A 22,028-nucleotide genomic window follows, 5' to 3' on the forward strand; every position below is an offset into this window, starting at 1 on the left:
AGCAGGGCCATTTTCAGGGGTGGTTGGGGGGCTGGCTGGAGGGATGTGTCTCTACGTCTCTGGGATTCCTTGCACTGACTCGTTGTGTTTTCTGTTTTTGTTGGTTTGTGCCTCCCCCTCCCGCTCGGCCCCCCCAGTTTCTCGGATAAAGTTAGTAGCACGGTCGTTAGCATTTGGGATAGGATCAAGAACCTTTTCTCTAGGTAAATCTGCAGCTTCTGCTACTGTTTCTAAAACCTTCCCCACCCACCCCTGCCGCCGCCTAGACAGTGGCTCTGCCATTCCCTGCCCACCTTTACCTGTGCCGTATTTGGGGATCCCTGTGGTTAGTTGCTGCCCTCTCAAATCCTTGAGAGGTGTGCGGCAGCCTTTAGCTCTGATTCCAAGGTGTGCATGAACGCATTTGACTGTCCCGATTCCCGCAAACCTTGCCTTGAGTAAGTTTATGAAGTTGAATTCGTTGCAACTCAGTGCTGGCAGCAGCCAAATCAAAGTGTCCTTGTTAAAAATAAAAGTAAAAAGTCTGGGTGTGACCTAGCCAGAGTTAAGTCATTTTACTTTCAACATAGTAAAGTTGAAACCCAATGCTTAGGTTTATTCTGTTTTTCCTGAAATTATATTATTATCATTGTTGTTACCACCCCATCCGTGTACATGGCATCTTAACAGCAGTACACAGGGAGGTGTGGGGAACCCGTGGCTTTCCAGATGTTGCTGAACTACAACTCCCATCATTATTGACTTGCTAGGGCTGATGGGAGTTGCAGTTGAGCAACATCTGGAAGGCTAAAGTTTCCTCACTCCTGACATAAGCAGCCTAAAATCTTTAGACAGTGGAGAATTACAACAAATGGGAGGGAAAGGGTTTGGGCAAAATCCTGGGTTTGGGTTAGGAATGAGGACTGAGAGGATGAGCCAATAGCCTTGGGGTGAATGGGATTTTGAACAGGATTTGAATAAAAAGGAAGAGGAAGCTGCCCTACCTCCAGCTCAGTATTGTCTACACCAGCTGGCAGCAATTCTCCAGGGTTCCAGGCAAGGGACATTCCCAGCCCTAACTGGAGATGCTGGGGACTGAACCTGGCACCTTCCGCATGCCAGGCAGATGCTCTGCCACTGAGCTATGGCCCTTGCTCACACATGCCCATGCTCAGAGAGATGAAGTTCTAGGCATAAAGGCATCAAAGCATGCTTCACTTTGGCTGGATCATGTCCTTTTGTCCTTGTCGCCTATGATTTCTAACACTGTCCCAGGGTGTTAAGTAATTTCCAGGACTCTTTCACACATTTTGTTTGCTTGCTCTTTAAGCAGAAACACAAAGGTAGTGTGCAAATGAGGCAAATAGATATCCAGATATGATACAAATGCATACCAAAGAAATATTGAGGCACCTTAAAGCAGGGGTGGAGAACATCAGTGGCCTTCCTAATGGTGCTGGACTACTACTCCCATTTCCCCCGATCATTGACCATGCTGACTGGGGGCTGGTGGGAATTGGAGTCCAACAGCATCTGGAGGGCCACAGGTTGCCCACCCCTCCTTAAAGGCTTACGCCAGTGTTTCCCAAACTTGGGTCTCCAGTTGTTTTTGGCCTACAACTCCCACCATCCCTAGCTTTCAGGACCAGTGCTCAGGAATGATGGGGATTGTAGTTCAAAAACAGCTGGAGACCCAAGTTTAGGAATCGCTGGCTTATATGCTTATTGTGGCACAGTTTCATGTCTCTTTCCGCAAAAACATCTGCCGTGATAAGTGCAATATTCAGAGATAAACGTGTCCCTAAATTCAGTGAGGTTTACTCCCAGGTAAGTGAGTATGGGATTGTAGCCTAAATTTATTAGTCTTGTGTCAGGGGTAGCCTATGTGGTGCCTGTTGAGACTCCAGCTCAGCTAGCATGGCCACCAATCAGGGATAATGGGAGTTGTAGTCCAGCAATCTCTGGAGGGAGCCTCATTGTCTGCCACTGCTTAAAGGTCCTGCAATATTCTTCTCTCTGTACATCATGCAGTTAAAGGACTGTTTTAAGAGTGCCATAGCTGGTTGCCACGTCTTTAGAGTACGCTGGGTGGCAATGCTGGGCAGGGGTGGAGACCCTGTGGCCCTCCAGTTGTTGTTAGACTCCAACTCCCATCAGCCCTAGCCACCATGGCCAATTGTTAGGGATGCTGGGAGTTGTAGTTCAACAAATGTTCTCCGGCTCCATCAGCCCCGGCAGCATAGCCAATGGTCAGGGACGATGGAAGCTGTAGTCTAGCAGCATCTGGTGGGCAAAAGGTTCCTCATCTCTGGTTTACTGCCATGTAACATGTGGAGAAAGTATTGCGATCGTATCCGCCATTTGCAGGCTGTGATAAGCCTAAGAGACTAGCCTTGATGTCAGATCCAACCTGCTGATATGTTTCTTATGGTCTCGCAAAAAAAGCAAAGAAAACAAATGAAGTGAAATTCCTGAATGTTTGCCTTTTGAAGCAACGTGTGCCAGTGTAGGAGACCAAGACCCATTTTGCCGCTCATTGCATATAATGCATTTCTAGTTGCAAAAATGTTGGACTTTTTATTGCCGCTTTTGGTTATTCTCCGTGCTGGTTGGTATTGGGAGGTTGCTACTAATAGAAATTATTTCATATCGGAGAGGGAGCTCACGCTTTTAAGTCCTTGCCAGAAGGACATGCTGATGGGCTGCTTGCTGCTGTTTCCTTTTTCTATTTCTGTGTAGACCATGTTTAGTCCTAGATGAGAGCTTGCGTACTTCCAGACCCATGGCCCTGCAGGATTTCCTTTAAACTCACACACTGTGCATCAGGGGTGTTACGTATGGCTTGGTGACAGTGATCCAGTAAATAGGAAGATCCTTCCTTAGATGTTTTTCTCCCTTAAATAGTACATAGAGTTGAAACTGGAAGTTGGAAGAAAGATGTCCTGTTTCAGCTCCATGTGCTTTTTTAAGTCTTAGATTAATTCCGCTATATGTGACTTTTACCCAGATCTCTCGGAAAAACAAGGTCCGTATGTGTGCTTTTCTCTTTCTGTCTTGTGGGGGGCAGCAGGGAGAGATCCAGCTGAGGGGAGAGAAAAGTGGCCGGCGGAAGACCCTCACTCAAAATTCCAAATGCGCCCCCAGGCATTAAAAAGTTGATGTGCCCCAGTCTGAGGGGAACCATTGGCCTTCTAGATGCTGCTGGACAACAACTCCCATCATCCCTGACCATTGGACCACAGTAGGTGGGCCACAGATTCTCAAGTTTGTGAAGACCTTCACACACACACACGCACACACGCACGCACACGCACGCATGTAGCGGGCAGTTCCACTCTCTCTGAGAAGTGAGTGTAGTTTTCCAAATTTTGCAGCACCCTGGAATGCATTCCATACTGCTTACCTGCCCAGGGGGCCCCCTTGGCGCATCTGCTGATGAACCCACATGCATTTCAGAGGATATCTGAGTGAGCAAGTGCTCTGATTGTTCAAGGAGCCAGCTGTGCTTGTTTAGGGTGCCATCTTGTTTATGTGCTATCTAGCTGTTGCCCCACGCAAACCAAATGTGCCAAAAACACATTCAATATCCCTCTTCTCTGTTCTTTATGGGGTAAGGATAGTAATTCCTGGGGCAGCCGCTCCAGTGTACGACCTCTGAGGCCACAACCCCAGGCACACTTGCATCTTGAAGTTCAAACTCACTGAACACCACAGGGCTTGCTTCTGAACTGACATGCATTAGACCTGCCTGGTTTAGTTGTTTGGCCGTCTGGGTTTTCATCAGCTGCTTGTTAGATGTGCAGATGAAGAAATAACATTTCTAATGAGAAAACCACCCTTGCAAATAAGCCAAGAGCAGGCATAGGCAAACTCGGCCCCCCAGATGTTTTGGGACTACAACTCCCATCATCCCTGGCTAACAGGACCAGTGGTCAGGGATGATGGGAATTGTAGTTTCAAAACATCTGGAGGGCCGAGTTTGCCTGTGCCTGACGAAAAGCGGCCAGTCCAGAATGGGATTGCCAACCATTTCCAAGAGCCCAATGGGTTTGGAGCTGAGGGAACCAGAGCCTGGTTTGCACTGTCCTCTGCCCCACAGCTGCCCACACTTCCCCTTCCCCTGCTAAATGGCTGGGCTGTGAATTGGTGTGTGCTGTGCTGCTTGTAGTGGACTAATGGTTCCAGCATTTCATTTGGGCTAGGACAAAGTTGGGATTTTGGTTTCCTTTTCCTTTCAAGCTGCCTGGATGGGGTCATGGGGTAGGTGGGGATTCTAGGGCTGAGCCTTCCTTTCTCCCCCTCCCTTATTTTCTTCCAGAGAACCACCAAAGGAACCTGCATCAGATGGGGAGGGGGCTGCTGAGGCCTCAGATGCCCCTTCGTCGGCAGAACAGGAGTCTACAGAGAAAACCGAGCAGGTGAGCACAGGGTGGGAAAAGTGTTCACCTGCAGTAGCAGTGAGGAACCTGTAGGCCTCCTGATGATGGGGGGGGGGCTCCAGCACAAAGCCCCAGCAACCATGGCCAAAGGGTGATGGGAGCTGTGCTCACCAACATCAGATTCTTCACCCCTGCTCTGCAGGGAATAAGGGAGCTGAATGCTGAACCATAATGACTGTGAAGTGAACCACAGTCATGCCAAGCCATGGTTTTTAATGAAGTGAATGACCTCTTGGGCTCACTCACTCTTCCCCCAGCCCTGCTCGGAAGAAATCAGAAGCTTCCAGTTCCAGTTTTGCTTAACCACAGTTTGTTGGATTCCAAGACTGAGAAGCAGTTAACAATAACTGTGGTTTGCGTGAAGCACATCGACTTGAAATGGTGGCTTGAATTTCCTTTGTGTTGTTCTCACAGGGTGAGGAAGCACCCAAAGGGGCTAGTGAGACAGAAGAAGAGCCAGGATCTTGGGAGGAAACATTCAAGACACACACGGACAGCAAGCCCAATGGTAAAGTCCTGTTAAGGAAGGCAATCCCAGAAGCATTTTGTTACTGCCCACTTGGGTTAATGGACCATGGTTTCATATCCTGGTTTAGTAGCCTCTTGCAAACCATGGTTTGTTGCCAGTGCTGCCAAACCCTGCTTTGGTATTGAAGTGTAAGACACCTTAATGCTGCTCCACTTGCCTTCTTCCTACCCCCCCATTCTCACTCTCTCTCTTTCTCTCTCTTTCTGCAGGTCCAACATCCGTGGGGCTAGATTTTTCGTTCCCGGGTGTGGAGAACGTGTATGGGATCCCAGAACACGCAGACTACCTCCGGTTGCGAACCACTGAGTAAGCCTGGGGCCTGACAGTGTTAATAGCAATGGTGGTGGGGTACCCTGCGCACGCACGCCCCCCCTGGAGCTTAAGCAGTTGCAGGAGGGTTGTATGTGTGTGCCCTAGAGATTGGGGGGGGGGGTGGATGGTGTGCTGCTTTCCTAGGCACCCCAAATGGTGTCACGAGTATCAGGGAGGCAGCCGCTCCATTGGATTCTCCCTGCATTTCCCCCTACTGTTTCTAATTGCCAAATCCTTGGCAGGGGAGGGGACCCATACCGCCTCTATAACCTGGATGTCTTCCAATACGAACTTTATAACCCCATGGCTCTCTATGGCTCTGTTCCTGTTCTCCTGGCCCATAATCCCCAGCGCACTCTGGGCATCTTTTGGCTCAACGCGGCGGAGACTTGGGTGGACGTCACCTCCAATACAGCAGGCAAGGTACTGTTCCTCCAAGGGCGCGTCACCCCTTTTACTCCTTGTGTAAAACATGTTTTCATTCCTGCGTTGCAGGGAGTTGTACTAGATGACCCTCGCTGTACCTTCCAACTCTACAGTTCTAGGACAAGGAGATGCCTATATTTTTCCTCCATTGTTGGCCATAGTATTCCTCCAAACACCAATTGCTCGGAATCACAGATGGGGAGAGTTATTGTCACGCAGACTTGCAGCTTCCCAGAGATCTACATCTGTTTGGCCACTATGAGAACAGGGATGCTGGACTAGATGGGCCTTTGGCCTGGTCCAGCAGGACTCCTCTTATGTCCTCCCTAGCTGAGACACATCGCACGCACCTGCATGAGACCCAAAGCAGATTGAGGTCTATTGACTTATTCCTCATCCAGCTATAATGCAAACTATAGGCCACATCTGCACTATACATTCAAAGCACTGTGATGCCCCTTTGACGGTCACGGCTTCCCCCAAAGAATCCTGGGAACTGTAATTTGCTAAGGGTGCCGAGAGTAGCTAGAAGACTCCTGTTCCCCTCACAGAGCTGTAGTGTAATTCCCAAAATTCCCAGGGAAGATGGATCGATTGTTAAACCAATCTGGGAAATGTAGCTCTGTGAGGGGAATAGAAGTCTCCTAACAACTCTCTGCTCCCATTACCAGTTCCCAGGATTATTTGGGGGAAGCCATAATGGTTAAAGTGGTATCGTAGTGCTTTGAATGACTAGTGCGGATGTGGCCATAGTTTCTCCTTCAGTTTCTTCTTCCATTATTAGTTGGTCTTTCCCACTTTGCTTCAGAACTGGCATCTCTATAGTGAGAGGAGCCTCCCCCAGTTTCAGTCCTGCCGGCTTCAAAGGAACAGAGCTGCCAGCTCTTAATCTATCACCCGTGCAATGTCCACAATAGCTAGCTAGGATGAACATTTCATTTGCCTCCCTGCCCATGTGTATTTCAGTGGCAGTTGAAAAGGGGATGAAGCACAACACCTTTGGCAATCTTCCCCCTGTTGCTGGTAGCTTGAAAGCGATCCTTATTGGAAGAGTGGCTATTTTGCATCCTTTAAAACACAGAACTGAAATTTGTGTGTAAGCTCCCCTGGCAAAGTGCCTTTTGTCAAGCACATACATACACACCCAATGCAAGCCATTCTGATTGCCCACAATACTCGGATGTCAAGTGCGCTTGGCTCTCCCAGACCCAGGAAGAAGGGGGCAGAGGCAGGTGGGTGCCAGGGGCTGACCTGGTTCAGGTTGTCATTGCAAAGTGGCCTGCTGCAGAAGAGGAAGACAAGGCAATGCATGAAACCTTGTTTATGTAAAGCCAAACTATGGTTTGTTATTCCACCTGAGCTGATTGAATAGTTTGTCACCAGAGCCGTCTTTCCCATAGGGCTTAGTGGTGTGTTGCACCAGGGCGCCCGCCTCTCGGGCACCCCAGCAAGTGGGAGAGCTGCGCAGCTTTGCCGGCGGCCTCCCCTTTCCCTGCACACCCACCAGCTGTGCCCCGCCAACCATAAGGCTGGCAGGCATGCAGCTTCCCTCCCAAGCCTCTGCAAGGATCGCTCTCCCGCAGCAGCATGGGGGAGAGTTGCCCCCCCCCCGGCTTGCAGTGCACAGCTACGGCCACCCCAAAACTGTCCATGGCAATTTGGGGGCGCTGGGTGGATATTTGCACCGCAGCGCCGCATCTGCTAAAGACGGCCCTGTTTGTCACCCCCAAACTCTTTCACAGACTCTGTTTGGGAAGATGTTGGATTACATGCAAGGAGGAGGCGAAACTCCTCAGACGGATGTTCGCTGGATGTCTGAGAGCGGGATCATAGATGTGTTTCTCTTGCTGGGCCCTACGCCCACTGACATCTTCCGACAGTATGCATCCCTCACAGGTGAGTGGGACAGAGATTGTGTTTACTCTGCTTCTGGAGGAAACTGGCTTTAAACAATGGCAGGGATTATCTATTTCCTTCTTTTCTTACCGTACTAATCCTAAGAGTAGACTGAAGTCAATGGCCATGATGAAGTTCTTTTTTAAAAAAAATTACTTTAATGAAATAAATTTTGAGTTCATCCAATAAACAGAAGACCCGCAAACAGATATACAAGTATGTAAATATCATTAAGCTTCTGCTACAATCAAATGACTATTTTCATAAAGTTCCTAACAGTATATGTAGAGTAGCATTCTCTTAACAAGGCTCCATTTTCCCCACAAAAAGCATGTCTGTCTCTCCTCTATGACCCTTACTATATTTATTAATTTTATAATAACAATAATTTTATTGCTTACACCCTGCCCATCCAGCTGGGTTTTACCCAGCCAATCTGGGCAGCTTCCAGCACATAGAAAAACTTAACAAAATGCCAAACATTAAAAAATTTCCGATGCAATTCAACCATAGATTCAATATCCCAAACTTTAATGTTCTGTTCCTCCAAAGTAGGGGCTCTCATATTTTTTCCAAATGTAACGATTGCTCTGGCTGCAGTCCAGACTAATTTTCTGTCCCTAAGTCCATTGCTTTCAAGGGGTTTGCTTTGAGTTAGACTTAGTTGGAGGCTCCAGGACAAAGTAGGCCCAGCAGTCTGACTTGCAGCATTCTCTGGCCCACCCTCTGCGGGCATGAAGACGGGCAGGTGTCCTCGGCTGACCTTCCTTTCTCTCAGGAACCCAGGCCCTTCCTCCGCTTTTTGCCCTGGCCTATCACCAGAGCCGCTGGAACTACAACGACGAGGAGGACGTGAGCACAGTGGACAACGGCTTTGACGAGCATGACATTCCGTACGACGTCATCTGGCTGGACATTGAGCACGCTGACGGCAAGCGCTATTTCACCTGGGATCCCAACAAGTTCCCCCGCCCCCGGGAAATGCTTCAGGGCCTGGCAGCCAAGAGGCGCAAGGTGAGGTTTGAGGATACGTCCCTAGCTCTGGGACCCAGGTGTCGCTGTGGGTTAAACCACAGAGCCTAGGACGTGCCAATCAGAAGGTCGGCGGTTCGAATCCCCGCAATGGGGTGAGCTCCCGTTGCTCGGTCCCTGCTCCTGCCAACCTAGCAGTTCGAAAGCACCTCAAAGTGCAAGTAGATAAATAGGTACCACTCCGGCGGGAAGGTAAACAGCGTTTCCATGCGCTGCTCTGGTTCGCCAGAAGCGACTTAGTCATGCTGGCCACGTAACCCGGAAGCTGTACACTGGCTCCCTCGGCCAATAAAGCAAGATGAGCATCGCAACCCCAGGACTGGACCTAATGGTCAGAGGTCCCTTTACCTTTACCCTAGCTCTTAAGTTTCCCTGCAGGGACCTTGGAGCTTCCGCATACCCCACGATCATCTGACGTGTGCCAGACATTAATGACATGTAACCATGGGCCTAGAGCCTGGGTGGGAACCTCTGGCAACAATGCGGCCCTCCAGGCCTCTCTATCTGGCCCCTGAGACACTCTCCCCAGGGCACACTCCTCAGTGGCCCTGCTTTGCACTGCAGATATTTTCGTCTGGCTGGCATGTGGCCTGCAGCTCTGATCATCTTCTTCCTTCCCTGGATGGGGGATAGGGAGGGGTGCTTGAGTACTGTACGAAGGTAAAATTAACATTCGTTCCTCCACCCATTTTTGGGTGGCCCTCCACTGGCATGTGGCCCTCAGAGGGTTACCTAGAAGGGAATGCAGTCCTAGTGCTGAAAATGCTTCTCCACCCCTGCCTTGTTGTTAGCATCCATCTGTCCAGAGAGACAATGGAGTGTGCCTCCAGGGGTGAATTCAAACAGCTGTGTTAGCAACTTAGAACTGACCTCCCTGGGGCACAAGCCTGGACAGGGTGTAGGGAGCTCCTGGGCTGCCCAGAAGACAAGACCCTCCTCTTGGCCTCTCTGGTGTGGTCCAAAGGAAAGCAGGGCAATACACTCTGCAGGAGTTGCTGGAGGGAGGCGTACAAGGCGTCATCCCGCCGTTTTAGGGACTCCACTCTGGATTTCTGTAGGGTTTACGCCTTAGCCTTTTCTTCTCCCAAAGATATCCTGCAGTGGAGGCTTAGGATCAGAGTTTTCCTTCTCCTAGATGGGATACCTTCCCAGACTGACAAACCACATCTGCCCCTCACTTCCCTCTGCAGCACATGCAGACACCACATTATTGACCTTCGGACCCACTACAGTGGGACCTCGGGTTACAGATGCTTCAGGTTACAGACTCCGCTAACCCAGAAATATTACCTCGGGTTAAGAACTTTGCTTCAGGATGAGAACAGAAATTGTGCTCCGGCGGCGCGGCAGCAGCAGGAGGCCCCATTAGCTAAAGTGGTGCTTCAGGTTAAGAACAGACCTCCAGAATGAATTAAGTACTGGTACCACTGTATTGGTATCACCCGCTCAGTCCTCCAGAACCTGCAGGGGAACTCCCTAGCTTACCGAGGGTTTGAGATCCATCCAGCTTCAGTGCTCTGCATAGCAGTCTCCCCTGTCACTTGCAAACCCAGAATAAATGATGCAGAGGAAGACAAACAATTCAAATTTGGTCTTTCTCAAGGCAGGGGGCAGTTCTAGGCCCAACCACTTTAATCCCTGACCCCCCTGGTTTTTCTCAACTCAGATGGTGAGCATTGTGGACCCGCACATCAAAGTGGACAGTGCTTATCGGATCCACAACGAGATTCGCTCCCGGGACTTTTATGTCAAGACAAAGGACGGCAGTGACTACGAGGGCTGGTGTTGGCCAGGTGAGGAAAGCGAATTCGGTTGGTGAGGCAGGAGACTTGTTTTGCTGTACCCCTGGCATTTGGGGCCAGCCCCGACTGGCAGTCATGTGGGCCAGCCCTCTTGAGTGGCAAACCCCTGAGTGCCACGAAAGGGCAGCGGATTCTCAGCTTTCGTTATACATTTATAGCAGCCATCAGAATTTCCCATGGGAAAAGCTGCAAAGACAATAGGAAATCAAATAAAGTAGGTTTACTTAAGGAAGCTGAGGGAACAACTAAATATTGTAAAATGAACAGCTATGTTTAGAGACAAAGAAAGATTTAGAGAAGCTATAAATGGTTGGACTCTAGTAACACAATATTTAAAGAAACCTAAAACTAGCAATCTCAGTAGAAGGAATACATCACAAGTGGCCCTCCTGATGTTGCTGAACTACAACTCCCATCATCCCTCTCGGTTTGCCACACTGGCTGGGGCTGATGGGAACTGGATCCAAAAACTTCTGCAGGGCAGGCACCACATTGACTAGCTCTGGAATAGATTGTATGCATTTTTTAATATAATTTACACACACACACCAAAATGTGGCTGGATTATGACCAATATTTAATTTTGTAAATACAGTGGTACCTTGGTACTCGAACGGCTTGGCTCCTGAACAAATCGGCTCTCAAACTCCACAAACCAAGAAGTAAGTGCTTTGGTTTGCAAACGTTTGGAAGCTGAACGTCCAATGCAGCTTCCACTTTAGTGCAGGAAGCTCCTGCAGCCAATCAGAAGCCACGCCTTGGTTTTCAAATGGTTTCGGGAGTCGAACCGACTCCCAGAATGGATTAAGTTTGAGAACCAAGGTACCACTGTAACTGACTATTCAGTGGCAATTTTAAAATCTATATATGCTATATAATATGTAAGCTATTAAGTAAATCTTAGGAGATCTTGACAAGCAAACCATTCAGAAATATGCATAAGTCTACCAGCAGTTCTATAACAACAATTTTACTGATTTGTGTTTCTTAATATATTGCACTGTATTGATTATTTAATTGTTTATAGTGCACAATACATACTGTTTATCATTAATTTTATATACTTGACTATAGATAACCTCAATGAAAGTGGTTTACAGAAAAAAATAAAGCAGCAAGATTCGTAGTAAAAACAAAACATTTTTAAAAACCAGGAATAAACTAAAAACATCATTTTATTCTGCTTTTTTTTTAAAAAAAAGAACTATCATGTGTTGAATATTTGTTAAATCAAAACGGAAGGGTCTGGCCTAACTCTTTGCCTCCTTCTGCCCAGGCTCAGCAGGCTACCCGGATTTCACCAACCCAGAGATGCGTGCCTGGTGGTCCAGCATGTTTGGCTACGACCACTATGAGGTAGGCAGGTGGTTCACCTCTTTAGCCAGGGCCTTTTCAACTCCGGCTCCGGCCTGGTGGAACGCTCTGCCTCAAGAGACCAGGGCCCTGCAGGATCTGATTTCTTTCCGCAGGGCCTGTAAGACGGAGTTGTTCTGCCTGGCCTTTGGCTTGGAGCCAATTTGATTCCCTCCCCCTCTTTTTTTTCTTTTCCTTTCTCCTCCTGCGATGAGGTTTCAATATTTTAATTTTGTTTTTAAGTTGTATTCATTCAATTTGTTTTTATTATTGCTTGTTAGCCGCCCTGAGCCCGGCCTTGGCTGGGGAGGGCGGGGTATAAATAAAAATTATTATCATCATTATTATTAAGCAGGCTCAGGCTTCAGTTTTGGCACAGATAGCCCTTCCTGGGCCCTCCCCGCCAATTGGCTTTCCCTCTTCTTCGGCTTCAGGGCTCCATGGAAAACCTCTACACCTGGAACGACATGAACGAGCCCTCCGTCTTCAACGGCCCCGAAGTGACGATGCACAAGGACGCCGTACACCAAGGGGGCTGGGAGCATCGTGACATTCACAACCTGTATGCATTCTATGTGGTGAGCGCTGCCTTCCTCTCCTACTCCCCCTTTCTGGGCCAAGAAAAGCTGAAGTCCACGACATGACCGGTCTGTTTACGAATGAAACAGCTTTTGCTAGCTTGCTCCCCTCCAGGGTGGCTGGGGTTGATGGGAATTGTAGTCCAAAGCATCTGGAGGGAACTGGGTTGGTGAAGGCTGGTTTGGAACATCTCTCTCGTTTGGTCTTCCAAGGAACTCAAGTGGGCTGGGAAGTAGATCAGGATCTGCAGGAAAGATCGCTGGATGCTTGCAGATGTATTTCTTATTCCCATGGCCAGTGGTCTGGGTTGATGGGAATTGAAGTCTACCAGGCAGAGAGCCTTCTCGGTAGTGGCACCCGCCCTGTAGAATGCCCTCCCATCAGATGTGAATAAAGATCTATCTGACTTTTAGAAGACATGTGAAGGCAGCCCTGTTTAGGGAAGCTTTTAACATTTGATGAATCATTGTATTTTAATATTCTGCTGGAAGCCACCCAGAGTGGCTGGGGAAACCAGCCAGATGGGCAGAGTATCAATATATTATTATTATTATTATTATTATTATTATTATTATTATTGGTAGGGGGTGGCACAGACTTCTCAGACACAGGACCTGGGAGACCCCTTAATCCCCACTCAGCTGTGAAGCTCTTGGGCAGCCTTGGGCTAGACACTGTCTCTCAACCTGACCTCCCTCAGAGGGTGTTGTGAAGACAAAATGGGGAGGAGAACCATGGATGTCACCTTGAGCTCCTAGAGGATAGGTGGGATAGTGAATGAATGAGGTCACCTAGTAAGCTTTGTGGCTGAGGGAGAGTCAATCCTAGGTCTCTATGGTCTAAGTTCTAACTGCTAGAGCACATTTGAGGAAACTAAGCAGGCATGAATCTGGTCAGTACTCTGGATGGGAGACAGACAAATCATAACTTCTAAAATTTAAGAGTTGGATAAATTATGACCAATTAGGTTGTTGCATTCCCCGCACAGATTGGTGCAATTCCTCTTCTACATAAAAACGATTGATTACAGTTCTGCACACTTTTGTTAGTCACGAGGAGGGGCAAGGCGGTGAGCCAAGCTTCTCAGATTTCAACAGCCCCTCGCAGGAATCCAAGCATGTAGAGCCATGAGGGCTAGAAGCTTGCTTTATTTTTATTTTATTTTTTAAAACCACAAAGCAGAATTCTGCACCTAGAACCACATTCTGCGCTTGGTCCTGCGTTCCGTCAGAATCATAATATATATACATGTGCCATATTCTGTTTGATGAGGGAGGCATGGGCCGCAAGGTTTCTGGGCTTGGGTTCGGGTGTTAAGTTTGATCACGGTTTGAAGTGTCCCCATAACGCTTCTTTTTTTCCCCCACTGCCGGCAGCAAATGGCAACAGCAGAGGGGCAGGTGAAACGGTCGGGAGGCTTGGAGCGTCCGTTTGTGTTGACTCGCGGCTTCTTTGCGGGCTCACAACGCTACGGTTAGTGGTGCATGAGGAGGGAGGAGGCATTGCTCAGTGACAGAGCACCTGCTTTGCATGCAGAAGGTCCCAGGTTCGGTCCCCCGTGGCACCTCCAGGTTGGGCTGGGAAAGACTCCCCGCCAGAAACCCTGGAGAGCTGCTTCCAGCCATTGGAGACCGTCCTGAGCTACCTGGACTGATGGACTGGCCCTGTACAATATGGCTTACTGTGCAGCAGATCTGTAGGAAGAAAGGCGGGATATATTTAACAAATAAATAAGACAGAGAATCATAGAACTGTAGAATTGGAAGGGACCTCAAGAGTCATCTGGTCCAACCCCCTCCAATGCAGGAATATTTTGCTCGAACTCACGACCCAGCTATCAAGATAGTTTAAAGAACATGGCACAACATTAAAATAAAAAAGAACCAGTTTGCCATGTAAACTCTGCTGCAGATAAAGGTAAAGGGACCTCTGACCATTAGGTCCAGTCGTGGCCGACTCTGGGGTTGCGGCGCTCATCTCACTTTATTGGCCAAGGGAGCTGGCGTACAGCTTCTGGGTCATGTGGCCAGCATGACTAAGCCGCTTCTGGCAAACCAGAGCAGCGCATGGAAACGCCATTTACCTTCCCACCAGAGTGTTACCTATTTATCTACTTGCACTTGACGTGCTTTCGAACTGCTAGGTGGGCAGGAGCAGGGACCGAGCAATGGGAGCTTACCCCGTCGTGGGGATTTGAACCGCCGACCTTCTGATCGGCAAGTCCTAGGCTCTGTGGTTTAACCCACAGCGCCACCCGCTTCCCAGCTGTCAAGGTAGTTTAAAGAACATGGCACAACATTAAAATAAAAAAGAACCAGTCTTCCATGTAAACTCTGCCGCAGAGGTTATACCAATTCAGTAAAGACTATTAAGCTGAAAGCTCCCTAAGGAGCCTGGGGTGTGCGTGGAGGGGGCAGGCATCCAGACCATAGGCAGACTTCCAAGGCAGAGCCGAGGACACCTTTGACCTTCCAAATGTCGTTGGACCCCAACTCCCATCAGCCCCTGCCAGTATGGCCTGCGGTGAGGGGTGATGCGAGTCCAGCAGGTCAGGGTCACAGGTTAGCCTCTTGTGCTCTAAAGGCTGTCATCAAGGAGTTGACAAAGCCGGCCTTCCTGGGGAGGGAGTTTCAGAGCCTAGGTGAGGCCACAGGCTAAGAGGTGATCTGTGCACAGGTTGTTCGCTATTGCACCTTCTTCTTGTCACCCTCTGTAGGGGCTGTGTGGACAGGTGACAACGCAGCGGAGTGGGACCACTTAAAGATCTCCATCCCCATGTGTCTAAGCCTGGCTCTTGTGGGCATCTCTTTCTGCGGAGGTAAATCCTGCCGGGTTCAGATACCCCGTTTTGGAGAAGTTGGTCCGTGGCTTAGTAATCGTTAATATGGCTTCTGAATGCTCTAGACATTTGGCCTACTTACCATATAACGCTAAACTGTGGTTTAATTCTGCATGGATGAGCCTCCATAAGTCTGCGGGAAGCATCAGACTCCTCACGCCCCCATCTCTTCCCCCTACATGGCAAGGAAGAGGACATACGCCAAGTTAGAATCTCAGCTTGGTATTACATACAAACCGGGAGTCATGCTTTACAGGAAACAATGGTTAGTAGCTGAACAAGCCAAATGGTTTGCTGGAAACCGCGACTTGAAAATTGTAAAAGCCACTAAGCTGAGGTTCATTGGAAGTGAAACTGAATTCAGCAGAAGTCATCTTGCCAGCTGCACAGGAGGGGGGGGTCACATGAGGCCAACATTTGATTTGCTGCCACAGGAGGCTCATCCATGCGCTTTGATGTTACTTGCGGACACAACCACAACTTGTGGGGAGCCTCAGCTGAATTCAGCGCTCATGACTCTCCCCAGGCCACACCCTTTTACTAGGCCACACCCCTTGCTTTGCTTTGCATCCTGCTCAAGTTTTTGCTTTGGTCAGGTGTGTCCAACTTATGATAGGCTTGCAAGTTCCCCATCTCTGCCTTAACCATCCTGGCTCTCGTTGGCTTGTTAGAAGCAGAGTGCCAGACTACTTTGACCCTTGGTTCCAGCTGAACTAGGCCACTCTTGGATTCTTAAAGGATATTAAAAGTCTCGATCTTTCTCCTGCCTTCCCTCCTCCAGCCGACGTGGGTGGCTTCTTCAAAAACCCCGAGCCGGAGCTGCTGGTGCGCTGGTACCAAGCGGGAGCCTACCAGCCTTTCTTCCGGGCGCATGCCCACATGGACACCACCCGCCGGGAGCCCTGGCTCTTTGGCGAAGAGAACAAGGCCCTGATCCGGGACGCTGTTCGCCAGCGCTATGCCCTCCTGCCCTTTTGGTACACCCTCTTCTACCACAGCTACCGTACTGGCCAGCCTGTCATGAGGTGAGCGAAATGGTGTGAGGGGGTCTCTCCATTTTAGCAAAGGGTGACTTCAGCTACCTGCTCGTAGACTGGCTATATAGGTAGGTGGTCCAGTCTCAGCAGAGGTGCTGTTACACAAAGCAGGGGCAGCAACCCTGAAAGCCTTGCCCCAGGTTACTAGCTGTGGAACAGCTGCTCCACCTCCAGAGACCTCTGCCTGAAAGGAATGACAGCTTTGAGCAATGGAAAGCTGAAAGCAGACCAGAACCTCAGAAATGGCATGAAATCTAATCTGAGTGATGCCTGAAGCCCTAGATTATTTATTTTTTTCAGATTTCTAGCCAGCTGCAAACCAGGGTTTATCCATTCACAAATTGCACCAAACCAATAGTTACGTTTCCTCAAGCCTGGCTTGGTGTGATGTGTGAAATCAGCTGCTATGGCAGATGGTGCTTTCCCCACTGCTGTGTCTCTGCTGCTATCACAACTCTGTTTTCCCCCTCCACAGACCTCTTTGGGTGGAATATCCCCAGGACGCTACAACATATGCCATTGATGACCAGTATCTGCTTGGTGAGTGTGGTGAATCCCAGGGTTGATGTTGCTTCACTTCCTGTTTTCTGGCAAGAATCTTTGCAGTTTAACTTCCAATAGCCATTTTGGTTCTTGAGCATTTCAACTGAGAAGTTAGGGGCACACTTCCTTGAGTTATCTTTTCTGTGATCACCAGGTTCTATACATTTTTGTACCATGGGGATATTTGCAGGCCCTGCAAAGTCTTCTGTATCCTAGCTGCTGCCAGCAGCCATCTTACCTATTCTTGAGATTATAAGCATTGACTTTTTCCAAGTTTTCGCAATTGTCACAATTTTGTTAATATATATAAAAAAATAATGTAGTAAAGGCCAGCAGCTCAAAAAAGGCGGTTAGACAAAATATTGGAGGATAAGGTTGTCAGTGGCTCTATTTTTTCTGTAGTATCAGAAGCAGAATGCCCGTTGCTGTTGCACTCAGGTCCGGCTTGTGGGCTTCTATTTGGCATGTGGCGGACCACTGTGGGAACAGAATAGTGGACTAGATGGTCCTTTGATCTGGTCCAACAGGGCTCCTCTAATGTTCCTAATTCAGAGGCAGATTACAAGAGGAGCAGTTAATGCAAGTTTCTGGATCTCATGCTTTTATTCTGTTTTCTTCCCTTTGCAGGCGATGCCTTGCTGGTTCACCCAGTCACGGCACAGGGGGCCCGAGGTGTGCAGGTCTACTTGCCTGGCAAAGGAGAGGTAAGTGAGGCTGGCAGAGTGGAAATGAGGCGTGATGGGGTGGGAGAAGGAGAGTCGGCGCTCCTTTGTCAGAGTGTATAGCATAGAGAGTGAGCAACTCTGGCAGTTCCTTGGCATTACCTGTGTCCAGCGCTAAGGAAATGAAGGCTGCGATGACCCAGAGAGAGAAAGAGGACACAGAGAAGGGGTGGCAAAGGGAGAGAGAAAGGAAAGGGAATGGCAGAGAGACAGACATAGGCAGAAGGAGTGGTCTTGCCCACTTTAGGCTCTAGACCCATCTGCTGCTGGCATGGGGCCCCACATATTGCCTATGAGGGGCGGCAGCCCCCAACTGAAGAAAGCACAAGATCGGCCAGCCCTGTTTTAAATTAAACCTGACGCTCCCCAGCACTCCCTGGATTCTGTTTGGAGTTTTGAGTAACAAGTCCTGTGGATGTCCATAGTCCTCTCTAACCATAGCTGTCAACCGTCCCTTATTTGGCGGGAAAGTCCCTTATCCCAGCGCCGTGTCCCGCTGCTGTCCCTTATTGATGATGTCCCTTAAATTTCCCGGGTTTCAAAGGAAGCAGCTTCTCTCCCTCCCTCCCTGCCAGTCAGGGAGGAGGGAGGCTCCAACTGTGTTGCTTGGCTGCGTTGCTCACCCAATAAGGAGTCTAAGAATGACTGGGGGGTGGAGCTTGCATGCCTTGTGCCAATCAAATTGGCAGCATTGCATGGGGACTCGCCTTTGCTCAGCACTTCCCAGCGGAGAGGAGACGGTGGTTTTCCTTGCTGCATCCCCTTTGCTGTGTTACTGCGCTGTGGGAACCACCGCTTGAGGCTTCGTTTGGCTGCTGGCTGGGCTTTCTGCCTTTGGCTTGGTGGGGCTCAGAAGTTGAACATACCTGTGCCTGGAAAATCCCTTATTTTGGCTGCTGATGCCTTATTTTCGAGGCTGCTGTAAGTTGACAGCTATGTCTCTAACATGCCTTTTTCCACTATGCAGGTTTGGTATGATGTCCACACTCACCAGAAACTTCATGCGCCCCAAACACATTATTTAGCAGTCACCATGAGCAGCGTAAGTCAAAAGGGGGGAGAGGGTTGATGGGGGGGGGCAGTTCCTGGAGGGAGAAAGAACCAAGACAAGGCATGGAAGCCTTGCTTACCTGGCCCCCGGAGGCTTTTGTCTTTCACCCCCCCCCCTTGGAACCACCACTTAGGATTGTATACAGTGGTGCCCCGCAAGACGAATGCCTCGCAAGACGGAAAACCCGCTAGACGAAAGGGTTTTCCGTTTTGGAGGCGCTTCGCAAAACGAATTTCCCTATGGGCTTGCTTCGCAAGACGAAATGTCTTGCGAGCTTTTCCGACTTTTTCCCCCTTCCCATATCATGAACAATGTAGAATAGTGTCAACACAGTAGCAAACTCTACAACTTAACCCCCTGAAAAATACAAGTCTCATAATGCAAGTTATAGTTGTTGTTTATTTTATTTGTTCCATTTCACCCCAAAGTGGCTTGCAAGAAGAATAAAACAATACAATTATCAGTTAAAAAACAGGTAGAAACAACTATTTTGAACATTCATTGAGTAATTAAAATCAACAGTGAGCTAAAACCCCAGATTAAAACACATGTCAACATCTGGATAGGCTTGTCTAAGCAAAATATATATATATATATTTAAGACCACAACATTTAAAACAATATAGTCTTTAAAATGCTCATCCTATTACAGAAGGCTGCATCCAATTCATTTCTGCCAAGAATAGAAATTAATGGCTCGATGTTAGTCCTGTCCATTGATCTCATTGGGTCTTATTCAGAACTAACATTTGCCACAACCCACAATATTAACTACTGCTCTCAAGTTCAACTCTGAAACACAATGCATATTTAACAGCAGCTTTGTAGAAAATAAACGAGGAGCTGGGAGGGATACGGTAGATGTCCAAAGGATGTAGGAAGCAGCGCAACTTGAGTGTTGCTCGCAGTGGTAGAGCATCTGGTCCTAGGATCATTCCCTGGCATCTCCAGGTGGGGCTGGGAGAAAGAGATGGAGAGATCCCTGCCTGAAACCCTGGAGAGCTGCTGCCAGCCAGTGCAGACTGAACTAGAGGGACCAGCCGTCTGATTCAGTATAGGCAGCTTCCTATGATCCTCAACGCTTCTCTGCAGATTCCTGTGTACCAGCGTGGCGGCAGCATCGTGGCTCGGAAGGAGCGGGTCCGGCGATCTTCGGACTGCATGTACAATGACCCTTACACACTCTACGTGGCCCTGGGCCCCCAGGTGAGGTGGGAAGGAGCAAAGTGGGGCAGGGTTGTGGGAGAGATGCTCTACAGCAGGCTTTCCCAAACTTGGCTCTGCAGTTGTTTTTGAACTACAACTCCCATCATCCCTAGCTAGCATCCCTTGTGCCTAGCTGGGATGCGTCCTTGAACTCTCATTTTCCTGGAAGGAGGAAGAGAGCAGTGTGTGTAGGGAACTAGTCTACAGTGCTATACTTTACCATCTTTGCCTCTGGCTCCACCCACCACTGGTATGTGGCGCCCAGAAGGGAACAGGGCTCCTCAGACTGCAGAGGTTTACCTATCACTTAAATCCATTCCACATCACTGCCCTGATGGGGAGAGAATGAAAAACCTGGGAGAGTGGCAGCAGCAGTGAAGAGGAAGAGGCTGCACAGAGCGTATCTTGACCATGGTAGCTCCACTCTCTCCCAGAACCCACCGGGTACAGGATTTAACTAGCAGGACCTCCTTGCTTTCTGTGTCAACACCCCCCCCCCACCTCTTTACAGGGCACAGCGCAAGGAGAGCTTTTCGTTGACGACGGGCACACATTCAACTTCGAGACAAAGGGGCAGTACCTCCATCGACGCTTCAGTTTCTCCGGCAACACGTTGACGGCAAGGTACTGGGCCTCCCTCCTCTTTCCCACAAAATCCCCACCCCAGACCATTCATCAATAGGAGTATAGCATCTAGATCAAGGGAAGTAATAGTGCCACTGTATTCTGCTCTGGTCAGACCTCACCTGGAGTACTGTGTCCAGTTCTGGGCACCACAGTTCAAGAAGGACACTGACAAACTGGAACGTGTCCAGAGGAGGGCAACCAAAATGGTCAAAGGCCTGGAAACGATGCCTTATGAGGAACGGCTAAGGGAGCTGGGCATGTTTAGCCTGGAGAAGAGGAGGTTAAGGGGTGATATGATAGCCATGTTCAAATATATAAAAGGATGTCACATAGAGGAGGGAGAAAGGTTGTTTTCTGCTGCTCCAGAGAAGCGGACACGGAGCAATGGCTCCAAACTACAAGAAAGAAGATTCCACCTAAACATTCGGAAGAACTTCCTGACAGTAAGAGCTGTTTGACAGTGGAATTTGCTGCCAAGGAGTGTGGTGGAGTCTCCTTCTTTGGAGGTCTTTAAGCAGAGGCTTGACAACCATATGTCAGGAGTGCTCTGATGGTGTTTCCTGCTTGGCAGGGGGTTGGACTCGATGGCCCTTGTGGTCTCCTCCAACTCTATGATTCTATGATTCCTGCCTGGTTGGTGCTGCTACTTCTGACTGAGGTGGTCTGCCTGTGATTGCAATTCAGATTGCAGGTGGGGCAGTTGGCAGGATGAAAGGCTCCTCTCCCCACTCACGGAAAGTTAACGTGCCAAGGAAGAGCAGTCCTGCCCAGCCCTGACATGCTACGTTTCTACAGGCAAGGATTTTTTTCTGTAACTGGTGGTCATTCAACCACCAACACCTCCACCTAAAGTTTGGAACAGTATAGCCCAGACGTCAAGGGTCTGACCACCTTTGTAATACAAAGACCAGAATTGCCTATTTTAATGTAGTTTCAGAATTATTTATTTAATTGATGCTTCTGGGACGGGTATTTGCTGGTGCTGTTTTTGATGTGTTTTATTTACGGCTGCGGTTTTAGCATTTCAATGTCGTCATTTTGTTATTCGGGTGTGTAAATCTTCTATTGCTTTATTGTAACCTGCCTTGCTTTATTGTAAGTCGGGTGAAAATGTTATGTTTTGGGGGTGGGATTTAGGTGCCATCTTTGTTGCCTTTTAAGTAGACTTTGAGACTACAGTATCACTTCCCTGCCTTCTAACTCCGCTTTCCCTGCCTTTTGTTTTCTCTTGTCTTCCAGCTCCGCAGACCCGAAGGGCAGCTTTGAAACTCCAGCCTGGATTGAACGGGTGGTGATCCTGGGAGCCGGGAAGCCAGCGGCAGTATTCCTCAAACAGAACGGTGAGTGATTGGAAAGGTTCTGGGCTCCACCCACTGGCATCTCCATGGTTTTTTTGGAGGGCGGTAGCTGAGTGGAAGAACACGTTTCACATGGAGAAGGCCCAGGCTTGGTCCTGGGTGCCTCCAGTTATAGAAGGAAGTAGGAATCCAGGTGATGAGGCAAAACTCCCCTCTGCCTTAGGCACCTGGGCAGGATAGACAGATTGTGCCTCATTTCAGTAAGCTGAAATATGGCCACCTGAGCTGGGTCATAGTGGGGCTTTCTTAGGAGGAAAAGGAGGGGGCCAACATCTGCTGGGAGAAGTTGTTGTGGCAG

At 49.0% G+C, this 22,028-nt stretch overlaps 1 protein-coding gene across 2 annotated transcripts in view; it reads left to right on the top strand.

Annotated features, from left to right (window-relative positions):
- Positions 1 to 22,028, top strand: part of GANAB (glucosidase II alpha subunit) — a 33,838-nt gene that overhangs the window by 9,590 nt on the left and 2,220 nt on the right. The window contains exons 6-24 of one of the 2 annotated variants that reach the window (XM_079957962.1): positions 138 to 203; positions 4,298 to 4,397; positions 4,833 to 4,926; positions 5,157 to 5,253; positions 5,502 to 5,682; positions 7,428 to 7,581; positions 8,360 to 8,595; positions 10,280 to 10,406; positions 11,692 to 11,771; positions 12,203 to 12,346; positions 13,724 to 13,820; positions 15,064 to 15,165; positions 15,968 to 16,211; positions 16,699 to 16,763; positions 17,394 to 17,470; positions 18,456 to 18,530; positions 19,632 to 19,745; positions 20,257 to 20,369; positions 21,612 to 21,712. In XM_079957962.1, coding sequence (XP_079814088.1) covers positions 138 to 203; positions 4,298 to 4,397; positions 4,833 to 4,926; positions 5,157 to 5,253; positions 5,502 to 5,682; positions 7,428 to 7,581; positions 8,360 to 8,595; positions 10,280 to 10,406; positions 11,692 to 11,771; positions 12,203 to 12,346; positions 13,724 to 13,820; positions 15,064 to 15,165; positions 15,968 to 16,211; positions 16,699 to 16,763; positions 17,394 to 17,470; positions 18,456 to 18,530; positions 19,632 to 19,745; positions 20,257 to 20,369; positions 21,612 to 21,712 — 2,267 coding nt within the window. The remainder of the gene's footprint in view (positions 1 to 137; positions 204 to 4,297; positions 4,398 to 4,832; positions 4,927 to 5,156; positions 5,254 to 5,501; positions 5,683 to 7,427; positions 7,582 to 8,359; positions 8,596 to 10,279; positions 10,407 to 11,691; positions 11,772 to 12,202; positions 12,347 to 13,723; positions 13,821 to 15,063; positions 15,166 to 15,967; positions 16,212 to 16,698; positions 16,764 to 17,393; positions 17,471 to 18,455; positions 18,531 to 19,631; positions 19,746 to 20,256; positions 20,370 to 21,611; positions 21,713 to 22,028) is intronic. The other variant, XM_079957963.1, reaches the window with a different exon arrangement.

This window comes from Podarcis cretensis, assembly GCF_951804945.1.
Source record: "Podarcis cretensis genome assembly, chromosome: 16".
NCBI lineage: Eukaryota > Metazoa > Chordata > Lepidosauria > Squamata > Lacertidae > Podarcis > Podarcis cretensis.